Source organism: Pseudophryne corroboree, chromosome 2 (assembly GCF_028390025.1).
Source record: "Pseudophryne corroboree isolate aPseCor3 chromosome 2, aPseCor3.hap2, whole genome shotgun sequence".
Taxonomy (NCBI): Eukaryota; Metazoa; Chordata; class Amphibia; order Anura; family Myobatrachidae; genus Pseudophryne; species Pseudophryne corroboree.
The window spans coordinates 650,080,286-650,093,255 of NC_086445.1; the positions used below are offsets into that span (position 1 = coordinate 650,080,286).

At 47.4% G+C, this 12,970-nt stretch overlaps 1 protein-coding gene across 1 annotated transcript in view; it reads right to left on the reverse strand.

The window, feature by feature from the left end:
* The window catches only part of MYO19 (myosin XIX), a 450,559-nt gene that overhangs the window by 276,973 nt on the left and 160,616 nt on the right, over nucleotides 1–12,970 (reverse strand). Inside the window, exons 11-12 of the mRNA XM_063955000.1 lie at nucleotides 7,659–7,827; nucleotides 1,265–1,338 (exon numbers count right to left, since the gene is read on the reverse strand). Coding sequence (XP_063811070.1) covers nucleotides 1,265–1,338; nucleotides 7,659–7,827 — 243 coding nt within the window. The remainder of the gene's footprint in view (nucleotides 1–1,264; nucleotides 1,339–7,658; nucleotides 7,828–12,970) is intronic.

Here is a 12,970-nt window from a genome sequence, read left to right on the forward strand (position 1 = left end):
AAGTCTCTGTTTTGATGGGTGTCGAGCAGCGCTCTTTGGTCTAGAAGAGGACCCCATGCTTTGTATGAACCCCTCAACAGATTGTGCTAACCCTGGGCCAGCCACTTGTAAGGGAGGCAAGGAACAAGAACTGGATCTTTTCTCCCTTGCGGATGCCTGTTCCCTAGGGGAAGCCGCCAACTCAGAAGTCAGCTCAGACAGGACTCCAGCTAGGATGGTTACCCAAGGAGGAGTACGGGACTGAAAAGGTTGCGCCTCGCAAGGGGCTGAATCCTCAGACTCGCAGTGCCGCGCACTCGGAGCGTGCCTGTGGAATTTTTTTTATTGCATCTAGTGCAAGCAAACACCTTATCAGCAGTAGTAACCTTTGATGGTATAGTTGGCAGAAACAGAATCAGTCACACAGCAGACCTGAGGGACAGATACCACACTGTTCAGCACACACTCTGGAGGAATGCCCCACAACGTCCCACAATACAGTGGATTTTATATCTCACACAAACAACCCCACCAGTCCCCCGCAGTGCAACTCACAGCCCTTTTTGGAGCCCCTGGAAGACACTGATAGATAGATTCTGTGCTGTAGTAATGAACTGAAAAAACTCTGGAGTGCAGCTGAGCGAATGCTTCTGCCGGCAACTAGTGGTGCAGGCAAAGAAGATAGCGCCACTCACGTGTCTGGCCATGCCAGTCTGTAAAGGTGTGTCTGGCTTTGGCTGTCCACCCTGAGACAGCCAAGGGCCTCCCCACACAGCCTTATCCAACAGCGGCGTGTCATTGGGTGCGCACCACTAGCCCCGGTACCCACCACAGTTTAAAAAGTACCGCCGCCAGCATTAACCCAAGCGGGGTCCAAAATTAGAGTCAGGGCCAGTATCCACAGCCTCAGTAAGTGATGGAAGGTCGTCGTCCTCCCCCCCCCCCCCCCCCCCCTTGGCAGCTTCCACTGCACAGGCAAACTGCAGCAGCTTGCAGTCTACCTGTCCACAAGGGATTCTTGTTTAAAAAAAAAAAAAAAAAGGTCGACTTCCTCGGGCACACTTCTAAAACTGGGCCTGACGGGGCATAGAGGAGGAGGATCCAGTCACATTTCTAAATAAATGTAAAGTGCTAGGCTTCACTCATTCACTCGTCTATACCCCAGTGTCTTAGGCTCTAGTGTACCCTAGTGGATGAAGGTTAAATAGCTAAAAAACTAAATGACAAGTAATGGTGCATAAAATTAATCAGTTTCATCATGTCTGTATGCATAATAAAATAATACCAATAAAATTGGTCCATCTAGTAGCCTCAGCACAAATGCTTTCATTTATCACGGTCAAGAGCCAGTCAAACAACCTGCAAAACAGAAAAGACTAGTCAGTGACAGCAGGTCTTATTAATGGAACTTAAATTGTATACTGTATATATAAAAAAAACACACTATGTTTTCCCTATAACAAATACATCAGGCTGCTGCTAAGGTATTCCAGTTAAAGAGAAAATATACTCTATTTCTAATAAGGGTTTATTTTAACTTAACATTCCTAGAATGAATTAGTAAATAGAAAGGTTTGCAAATTAAAAATAAGAATTTACTTACCGATAATTCTATTTCTCGTAGTCCGTAGTGGATGCTGGGGACTCCGTCAGGACCATGGGGATTAGCGGCTCCGCAGGAGACAGGGCACAAAATTAAAAGTTTGACCACTAGGTGGTGTGCACTGGCTCCTCCCCCTATGACCCTCCTCCAAGCCTCAGTTAGGATACTGTGCCCGGACGAGCGTACACAATAAGGAAGGATTTTGAATCCCGGGTAAGACTCATACCAGCCACACCAATCACACTGTACAACTTGAGATCTGAACCCAGTTAACAGCATGATAACAGAGGAGCCTCTGAAAAGATGGCTTCCAACAATAATAACCCGATTTTTGTAACAATAACTATGTACAAGTATTGCAGACAATCCGCACTTGGGATGGGCGCCCAGCATCCACTACGGACTACGAGAAATAGAATTATCGGTAAGTAAATTCTTATTTTCTCTGACGTCCTAAGTGGATGCTGGGGACTCCGTCAGGACCATGGGGATTATACCAAAGCTCCCAAACGGGCGGGAGAGTGCGGATGACTCTGCAGCACCGAATGAGAGAACACCAGGTCCTCCTTAGCCAGGGTATCAAATTTGTAGAATTTTACAAACGTGTTCTCCCCTGACCACTTAGCTGCTCGGCAGCGTTGTAATGCCGAGACCCCTCGGGCAGCCGCCCAAGGTGAGCCCACCTTCCTTGTGGAGTGGGCATTTACAGATTTTGGCTGTGGCAGGCCTGCCACAGAATGCGCAAGTTGAATTGTGCTACAAATCCAACGAGCAATCGTCTGCTTAGACGCAGGAACACCCAGCTTGTTGGGTGCATACAGTATAAACAGCGAGTCAGCCTTTCTGACTCCAGCCGTCCTTTAAATATATATATATTTTTAAGGCTCTGACAACGTCGAACAACTTGGAGTCCTCCAAGTCGCTAGAAGCCGCAGGCACCACAATAGGTTGGTTCAGGTGAAACGCTGATACCACCTTAGGGAGAAACTGAGGACGCGTCCGCAGTTCTGCCCTGTCCCAATGGAAAATCAGATATGGGCTTTTGTACGATAAAGCCGCCAATTCTTACACTCTCCTGGCCGAAGCCAGGGCCAGTAGCATGGTCACTTTCCATGTAAGATATTTCAAATCCACCGATTTGAGTGGCTCAAACCAATGGGATTTGAGAAATCCCAAAACTACATTGAGATCCCACGGTGCCACTGGAGGCACAACCGGGCTGTATATGTAGTACTCCTTTGACAAAAGTTTGGACTTCAGGAATTGAAGCCAATTCTTTCTGGAAGAAAATCGACAGGGCCAAAATTTGAACCTTAATGGACCCCAATTTGAGGCCCATAGACAATCCTGTTTGCAGGAAATGTAGGAATCGACCCAGTTGAAATTCCTCCGTCGGAGCCCTCTCCTTCAGGATCCGGCGTTCAACCGCCATGCCGTCAAACGCAGCCGCGGTAAGTCTAGAGGTAGAGTGCACGGATCCTCCGTGCGCATCTCTTGAAGTTCCGGGTACCAAGTCCTTCTTGGCCAATCCGGAGCCACGATTATCGTTCTTACTCCCCTTCGCCTTATAATTCTCAGTACCTTGGGTATGAGAGGCAGAGGGGGGAACACATACATTGACTGGTACACCCATGGTGCTACCAATGCGTCCCCAGCTATTGCCTGAGGGTCTCTTGACCCGGCGCAATACCTGTCCAGTTTTTTGTTGAGGCAGGACGCCATCATGTCCACCTTTGGTTTTTCCCAACGGTTCACAATCATGTGGAAGACTTCTGGGTGAAGTCCCCACTCTCCCGGGTGGTGATCGTGTCTGCTGAGGAAGTCTGCTTCCCAGTTGTCCACTCCCGGAATGAACACTGCTGACAGTGCTATCACATGATTTTCTGCCCAGCGAAAAATCCTTGCAGCTTCTGCCATTGCCCTCCTGCTTCTTGTGTCGCCCTGTCTGTTTACGTGGGCGACTGCCGTGGTGTTGTCCTACTGGATCAACACCGGCTGACCCTGAAGCAGAGGTCTTGCCAGGCTTAGAGCATTGTAAATTGCCCTTAGCTCCAGTATATTTATGTGAAGTGAAGTCTCCAGGCTTGACCACACTCCCTGGAAATTTCTTCCCTGTGTGACTGCTCCCCAGCCTCTCAGGCTGGCATTCGTGGTCACCAGGACCCAGTCCTGAATGCCGAATCTGCGGCCCTCCAAAAAGGTGAGCACTCTGCAACCACCACAGAAGAGACCCCCTTGTCCTTGGAGACGGGGCTATCCGCTGATGCATCTGAAGATGCGATCCGGACCATTTGTCCAGCAGATCCCACTGAAAGGTTCTTGCGTGGAATCTGCCGAATGGAATCGCTTCGTAAGAAGCCATCATTTACCCAGGACTCTTGTGCATTGATGCACTGACACTTTTCTTGGTTTTAGGAGGTTCCTGACTAGCTCGGATAACTCCCTGGCTTTCTCCTCCGGGAGAAAAACCTTTTTCTGAACTGTGTCCAGAATCATCCCTAGGAACAGCAGACGTGTTGTCGGGATCAGCTGGGATTTTGGAATATTTAGAATCCACCCGTGCTGTTGTAGCACTACTTGGTATAGTGCTACTGCGACCTCTAACTGTTCTCTGGATCTTGCCCTTATCAGGAGAACGTTCAAGTAAGGGATAATTAATACGTCTTTTCTTTGAAGTAGAATCATCATTTCAGCCTTTACCTTGGTAAAGACCCGGGGTGCCGTGGACAATCCAAACGGCAACGTCTGAAACTGATAGTGACAGTTTTGTACCACGAACCTGAGGTACCCTTGGTGTGAAGGGCAAATTAGGACATGGAGGTAAGCATCCTTGATGTCCCAGGACACCATAAAGTCCCCTTCTTCCAGATTCGCTATCACTGCTCTGAGTGATTTCATCTTGAACTTGAACCTTTGTATGTAAGTGTTCAAAAGATTTCAGACTTAGAATAGGTCTCACCGAGCCGTCCGGCTTCGGTACCACAAACAGCGTGGAATAATACCCCTTTCCTTGTTGTAGTAGGGGTACCTTGACTATTACTTGCTGGGAATACAGCTTGTGAATAGCTTCCAACACCGTCTCCCTGTCGGAGGGAGATGTTGGTAAAGCAGACTTCAGGAATCTGCGAGGAAGAGACGTCTCGAATTCCAATCTGTACCCCTGTGATACTACCTGCAGGATCCAGGGGTCGACTTGCGAGTGAGCCCACTGCGCGCTGAAATTCTTGAGACGACCCCCCCACCGGACCTGAGTCCGCTTGTAGGGCCCCAGCGACATGCTGAGGACTTTTCAGAAGCGGAGGAAGGCTTCTGCTCCTGGGAAGGAGCTGCTTGCTGCAGTCTCTTACCCTTTCCTTTGCCTCGGGCAGATATGAATGGCCTTTTGCCCGCTTGTTCTTATGAGAACGAAAGGACTGAGGCTGAAAAGACGGTGTCTTTTTCTGTTGGGAGGTGACCTGAGGTAAAAAAGGTGGATTTTCCGGCTGTTGCCGTGGCCACCAAGTCCGATAGACCGATCCCAAATAATTCCTCCCCTTTATACGGCATACTTCCATATGCCGCTTGGAATCCGCATCACCTGACCACTGTCGCGTCCATAAACTTCTTCTGGCAGAAATGGACAGCGCACTTACCCTTGATGCCAGAGTGCCAATATCTCTCTGTGCATCTCGCATATAAAGAAAATGCATCCTTTAAATGCTCTATAGTCAATAAAATATTGTCGCTATTCAGGGTATCAATATTTCCAGTCAGAGATTCCGATCAAACCCCCCCAGCACTGCACATCCATGCTGGGGCGATTGCTGGTCGCAGTATAACATCAGTATGTGTGTATATACTTTTTAGAGTATTTTCCAGCCTCCTATCAGCTGGATCTTTGAGGGCGGCCGTATCAGGAGACGGTAACGCCACTTGTTTTGATAAGCGTGTGAGCGCCTTATCTACCCTAGGGGGTGTTTCCCAGCGCGCCCTAACCTCTGGCGGGAAAGGTTATAATGCCAATAACTTCTTTGAAATTAGCAACTTCCTATCGGGGGTAACCCACGCTTCATCACACACTTCAATCAATTTATCTGATTCAGGAAAAACTACAGGTAGTTTTTTTCACACCCCACATAATACCCATTTTTGTGGTACTTGTAGTATCAGAAATATGTAACGCCTCCTTCATTGCCGTGATTATGTAACGTGTGGCCCTACTGGAAAATACGTTTGTTTCTTCACCGTCGACACTGGAGTCAGTGTCCGTGTCTGTGTCTATGTCGACCGACTGAGGTAATGGGCGTTTTAAAGCCCCTGACGGTGCTTGAGACGCCTGGACAGGTACTAATTGGTTTGCCGGCCGTCTCATATCGTCAACCGACCTTGTAGCGTGTTGACACTATCACGTAATTCCATAAATAAAGCCATCCATTCCGGTGTCGACTCCCTAGAGGGTGACATCCCATTACAGGCAATTGCTCCGCCTCCACTAACATCGTCCTCATACCTGTCGACACACACGTACCGACACACAGCACACACACAGGGAATGCTCTGATAGAGGACAGGACCCCACTAGCCCTTTGGGGAGACAGAGGGAGAGTTTGCCAGCACACACCAAGGCGCTATAATTATACAGGGACAACCTTATAGTAAGTGTTTTCCCTTATAGCAGCTTAATATATATTAATATCGCCAAAATATGCCCCCCCTCTCTGTTTTAACCCTGTTTCTGTAGTGCAGTGCAGGGGAGAGCCTGGGAGCCTTCCCACCAGCGGATCTGTGTGGGAAAAATGGCGCTGTGTGCTGAGGAGATAGGCCCCGCCCCCTTCACGGCGGGCTCTTCTCCCGGTTTTTTCTGTAATCCTGGCAGGGGTTAAATACATCCATATAGCCCAGGGGCTATATGTGATGTATTTTTAGCCAGTAAAGGTAATTACATTGCTGCCCAGGGCGCCCCCCCCCAGCGCCCTGCACCCTCAGTGACCGCGGTGTGAAGTGTGCTGAGAGCAATGGCGCACAGCTGCAGTGCTGTGCGCTACCTTAAGAAGACTGGGACGTCTTCAGCCGCCGATTTCTGGACCTCTTCTCTCTTCAGCATCTGTAAGGGGGCCGGCGGCGCGGCTCCGGTGACCCATCCAGGCTGTACCTGTGATCGTCCCTCTGGAGCTAGTGTCCAGTAGCCTAAGAAGCCAATCCATCCTGCACGCAGGTGAGTTCGCTTCTTCTCCCCTTAGTCCCGCGTTGCAGTGAGCCTGTTGCCAGCAGGACTCACAGAAAATAAAAAACCTAACAAACTTTTATTCTAAGCAGCTCTTTAGGAGAGCCACCTAGATTGCACCCTTCTCGGCCGGGCACAAAAACCTAACTGAGGCTTGGAGGAGGGTCATAGGGGGAGGAGCCAGTGCACACCACCTAGTGGTCAAACTTTTAATTTTGTGCCCTGTCTCCTGCGGAGCCGCTAATCCCCATGGTCCTGACGGAGTCCCCAGCATCCACTTAGGACGTCAGAGAAAATGTATATTTATATAATAAATTCAAAAGGTTGGCACTCTAAAAGGATGGTTCAAATCTCGGCTTACACCGTGATGTGCCATACATACATTTTGGAACCCGGGGCAAGGTAGTAATATGCTGGGGCGCATGGTATGGAGAGACTCCAGACCGCAGCACTTTTCGCCTGCTGCTCCCCTCCTCCCTGTCCCACCTGCTGAAGCGGCGCATAGTGTGAGGCCAGCGCAGCGAGAATGGTGCCTCTTCAACAGGTGTTGCTCACAACGCCACTGTCAGCACCTCCTCTGATCCAGTGCCCAGTCACATGCCCCCTTTTCCCCTCCTTTCCTAGTTGCAGCCCTGTGGACCAGCACATTGTGACAAATAACATTGCTAGTTTTCCTTCACACCCATATACTGTAAGTATGCAGTAAATCTTGCAATGCAAGTGCAGTAGATTCACCAATGCCTACATCCACTATAACTGTATTGGGGAGCAAGAGTAGAAAAGCTTTGATGCGGCTTAATTGTGCAGGTCCCATTCATGATCAAAAGAGCAGGATGGACTGTATTGCGTCTTTCTAATTTTGCTGATACTCACCTGGCATAGACTGTCTTGGCCAGACAATCCCTTCTTGTGTAGCACTCTGTTTTCTTGCACGGCTTCTTAAATACTTGCTGCTTCCCGGCTGTAATAGTTCGGACAAGTATCCTGTCCAGCAAGTGATCAGCAGGTATATTTAACATATTTGAAGCAGAAATGATGAATTCTGATAGGGATCAGAAGAGTAAAGAAAATAACTATATAAGTAACAACAAAATACATAAAATAACTGTATGGGGTGATCAAATACATTCAAAAGAAGTTTCCAAGCTTTAAATTATATAAAGGACAAATGTTTGTATTACGCTATTAACTATTATAGTTTGCTTTTATTGCAGGATGTGAATAGTGCTGGAATACGGCAGAAGAACCATGGAGAATACTGCAACTTAACTTATAATCAAATATCCTAGTAATACATAGAGTCATGTCTGTGGAATCTTCTCCATGTCAACTAAACCAATTTGATGGGGCCTGTTTCTGAAGCCCTCCCCGGCATGCTCAAATACTGGACACAGGCCTAGCCAGCTGCAGTAGGACAGGTTACTTATCTGTTTGCCCAGGTGGCTCCTGATCCAGCTGACTGCCTTGGCCCAGAGCCCAAACTCTCCCTCCAACACTTCCCATGGCTTTTACTCCAGTTCTTCAGTGTAGTAGCAAGAATTTGTGTCTAGGGGTTTCAAAAAGTCTACTTTCTCTGTGACACTAGACTGGGATAGTTGTGTCTTCATTAGTTAGAAGTGTGGAGCCAGAAATAATTGCCTTCTGGCTCATGTTGTGGTGCTACCTCCCAAACTAATGCCTGTTCATTCTATTGCTTGTCCTCTAAACACTTACTTAAATTTACTTTTTTGATATGGTTCTATAAATTGCCTGAGGCATAAACTGGGCTTGAATGCTTTTCGCATTTGTTGTATAGTATAGTGTTGCGTAACAGCAAGTAAATGTATCCCCCCACTTCTCCATAGAGGTACAAAAGATACAAAAGAAATGACAAAGGCTTAAAAAAAGTATTTGAACTAAACAAATGGCAGTGTCCGTCATCTAACCTAACTAAACTCAGATTCTTTAGGCAATACAGACTTTTTTTCTTTAACAAAACAAAAAAAAAAAAAAATCTTTTAACAGGTTGGAATGTCTATACTAATTAGCTAGCGCCATTTTTTCTCCGGCATGGTCCACAGGTTATCCACAGGATAACATTGGGATATGATGACGCGACAGCGGATTTGCACTAAACGGACGAAGCTTTCGGACTCCCAGCATGCAACGAGCACGTCCATATATCCCCGCCTCCTGGCTCAGGATATGGCTCAGATATGCATGTAATTCGACTGATGCGAAAATCTACATTACCTCTGCAGTCAACATCATTAAATGATGCCGTGGATAGGAAAATAGATGGTTTTCAAAAACCATTTTCTCTTTGTCTGGGGCAATCATAAGACCAGCCATGGCTACAGCCTGGATGGCAAAGCAGTAGCAGTCTGGGCTGATGCATTGGAGGAGGATCTTTCAATGGCATCTAAGGAGCAAAAATCTCATATTGCACATATCAAACAGGCGGCAACGTTTATGGAAGAAGCAGACTTGGATATGGGTACAATTGCTTCAGACAACAGCCTCAGCAGTAGCAGCTTGCAGAGCGGTTTGGCTACGTTCATGGAAAGCTGACTCAGAAACCAAAAAGGTTCTGGAGTCTTTGCCTTTTACTGGAGATATTCTTTTTGGTAAATAATAAAACAGTATTTTGGAGTCAGAAGCAGACTCCAAGTAAGTGAAGTTTCCATCCACAAACAAATTCAAGCCCAGATTTCCAGATTTTCGGCCCCTTTCGGAATCAATGAAAAGCAAAAGGAAATGGTGATGGCAAACAGTCCAAATCCAACAAGTCTGGTAAGGCTAAAAACCATCGGGCTACCAGATGACCAGATTCCAAATCAGAAGATAAGCTATCAGCCTGATGGTGCACCCCTCACCTGGGGGAACCCAGGGTGGGAGGACGACTTCTTCAGTTTGCACAGATCTGGCAGCATTTTACCACAGATGCCTGGGTGCAAGAAGCGGTATCTCACGGTTATGCAATTGCTGTCAAGAAAAACCCTCATCAAAGGTTTTTTGTGCCAGCCCATCTTCAGTGGAAACGAAGGCCAGGGTTTGGAAGACGCAGTTCAGAAGTTGCTTCAGTCAGGAGTGATAATTCCAGTACCTCCTGCACAACAAGGACAAGGTTTTTATTCCAACCTGTTTCTAGTTTAGAAGCCAAACGGGTCGTTCCGGCCCATACTAAATCTCAAAGTGCTGAACAAGTACATTTGGGTGCCTCGGTTTACGTTCATTTGGACTTTACGTTCCATTCTTTTGGCCATGGAGACGGAGTATTTTATGGTATCCCTGGATATCCAGGATGCTTACCTACATGTTCCTATAGCACTGTCCCATCAGTGCTATCTCAGGTTTGCTATCCTCCAGCATCCTTTTCAGTTTCAGGCCCTATCATTTGGACTGGCCACAGCTCCCAGAGTATTCAACGAAATGATGGTGGTGATGGCATCTTATCTCTGTCCTCAGGGGATAAGGATTTTTCCATACCTTGATGACCTATTAATCCTGGCACAGTCTCAGTAATTGCTTCAGTGTCATCTTCAACAGAAAATAGCTTGTTTACAGAGACATGGTTGGCTCTCGTCCTTGGTTCCATCACAACGGATGACTCATTTGGGAGCTGTACTAGATTCAGGTCTTCAGGGAGTATTTCTACCTCTGAACAAAATATCCAAAATTCAGTCAAGGATTCAGGAGCTGCTACACAGTCAAACGGTATCCATTCACACCGCAATGCGTGTGATGGGGCTGATGGTGTCCAAATTCAATATGGTGGAGTATGCTCAGTTCCATTCGAGGCTTCAGCAACATCTGATCCTTTCCAAATCGAATGGTTGTCATCAGACAATAAAAATGCAGACTATGGGGGTAATTTCGACCCGTTCTCACGCTGCAGTTTGTAGCAGCGGTGCAAATGGGTCGGAACTGCGCAATCACGGCGGACGCATTGCGCACGGTCGTCACTGGGCAGCAACGCTGGCAGCGGAAAAAGTGATCGCAGCAGCGATCGTAAGAAGACTGACAGGCGGGAGGCATTCCAGGGCGTCAACTGACCATTTTCCAGGCATGGTGAGGCGAACGCAGGCGTGTCCAGGTGTATGGAGGGCGGATGTCTGACGTCAATTCCGGGACCTTCGTTGCTGGATCCGTCGGACAGGGTAAGTAAGTCTGACCCTGGTCTTGTTTTGCAGGAAACTTTTTTAGCATATCAAGGCTGGACAAGCGATCGCAGCCCTGCTATGCTAAAATACACTCCCCCATAGGCGGCGTCAAGTTGATCGCACGAGCAGCAAAAAGTTGCTACGTGCGATCACCTCGGAATGATCACCTATGGTCCTTCCTCTGGGAGTAAGGAGGTCATTAGCCTGATGGCTGCAGACATCTAATCTGGACAAAAGGAGACGCTTTTGGATATTAGATTGTGAAATTTAGACAACGGATGCCAGTCTTCAGGGATGGGGAGCAGTGTCAGAAAGGAGTTGCTTCCAGGTGCAGTGGACAAAGGAAGAAAGTTGTCTGCCAATAAATATATTGGAACTTCGGGCCATATATATGGCACTTATTCAAGCAAAGGACACCCTTCAGGGTAAACCAGTCCAAATCCGCTCGGACAATGCTACGGCAGTAGCGTACCTCAACCATCAGGAAGGAACTCGTAGCCAGAATGCAATGAAAGAGGTAAGTCACACAATAAAGTGAGCAGAACTTCATCTTCCAGCCTTGTCCACGGTGTTTATTCCGGGAGTCCTAAACTGGGAAACGGATATTCACAGTCGACAAGCTATTCATGCAAACGAATGGGCTTTACAACCAGAGTTCTTCCAAAATCTGGTAGACAAATGGGGGTTACCAGAGATAGATCTCAGGGTGTAACGCCAGAACAACAAAGTTCCCGCATATGGGTCAAGAACAAAGGATCCCAGAGCGATATTTGTGGATGCCCTGTCGGTGAGGTGGGTCTTTCGTCTGGCCTATGTGTTTCCTTCAATCGCCCTGTGAACCAGGGTGATGCGAAAGGTAAGACAAGGTAAGGGCGCCGTGATACTAATAGCTCCGGCTTGGCCCAGAATACATGGGTACACAGATCTGCAGAGGATGTCGATGGATGCTCCAGTCTTACTCCCTCAATGTCCAGATCTACTATCTCAGGGTCCTTGCTATCACAAGTACCTGGATCGACTGTCTTTGACGGCGTGGATATTGCGAGAATCCACTTGCTTTCAGGATGGATGTCTCAACAGGTAATTCAAACAATGCTCAGAGCAAGGAAACCTTCCTCAGCTCGCATTTAAAACCGAATATGGCAAGTCTATATTCAATGGTGCAGTGACCGGAAATTTGACGCTAGGGCGTTCAGAGTTTCCAGAGACTTGGTATTCCTTCAGGCAGGAATGTACAAAGGTCTATGGGTGGCATCCTTGAGAGTGCAAGTGTCAGTATTGACTGAATAGTTCCAAAAGAAAATTGCTAACCTACAGGATGTGCACTCTTTTTCCAGGGAATGCTGCACATTCATCCTCCTTTTGTTCCTCCTACAGTGCTTTGGGACTTAAGTTTAATCCTAAAGGCCATTCAAGCTGCCCCATTTGAACAACTTAAATGAGTGGATCTTAAATGGTTTACAGCTAAAGTTCTCTTTCTACTTGATATTGCTTCAGCTAGAAGAGTTTCAGATTTAGGGGCATTGTTATGCCGCCCTCCTTTTCTGATTTTTTATCCAGATAGAGTGGTTCTCAGAACCAAATCTGGGTATCTTCCTAAGGTGGTGTCTAAATTCCACTTCAACGAAGAAATTGTAGTCCCGGCCTTCCAGGGACCGGACCTTTCTGCGGGAGATGCATCATTGGACGTAGTCTGTGCCTTAAGGATCTACGTGGATCGTACCAGTGCCATCAGAAAGACAGACACTCTCTTCGTTCTCTACAGATTTCACAAGAGAGGATGGCCTGCTAATAAGTAAACACTGGTGAGGTGGCTCTGGATGACAATTTCAGAAGCATACTCTCAAGCTGATCTTCCTGTTCTGGCTAATGTCTCTGCTCACTCTACTCGAAAGGTAGGTCCGTCATGGGCAGCACAACGTGGTGTTTCAGCAGAACAGATATGTAAGACAGCCACATGGTCTTCCATTAACACATTCATTAGACTTTATGCCTTTGATACCTTTGCTTTTCAGGACACTGAATTCGGGCGAAGGATTCTCC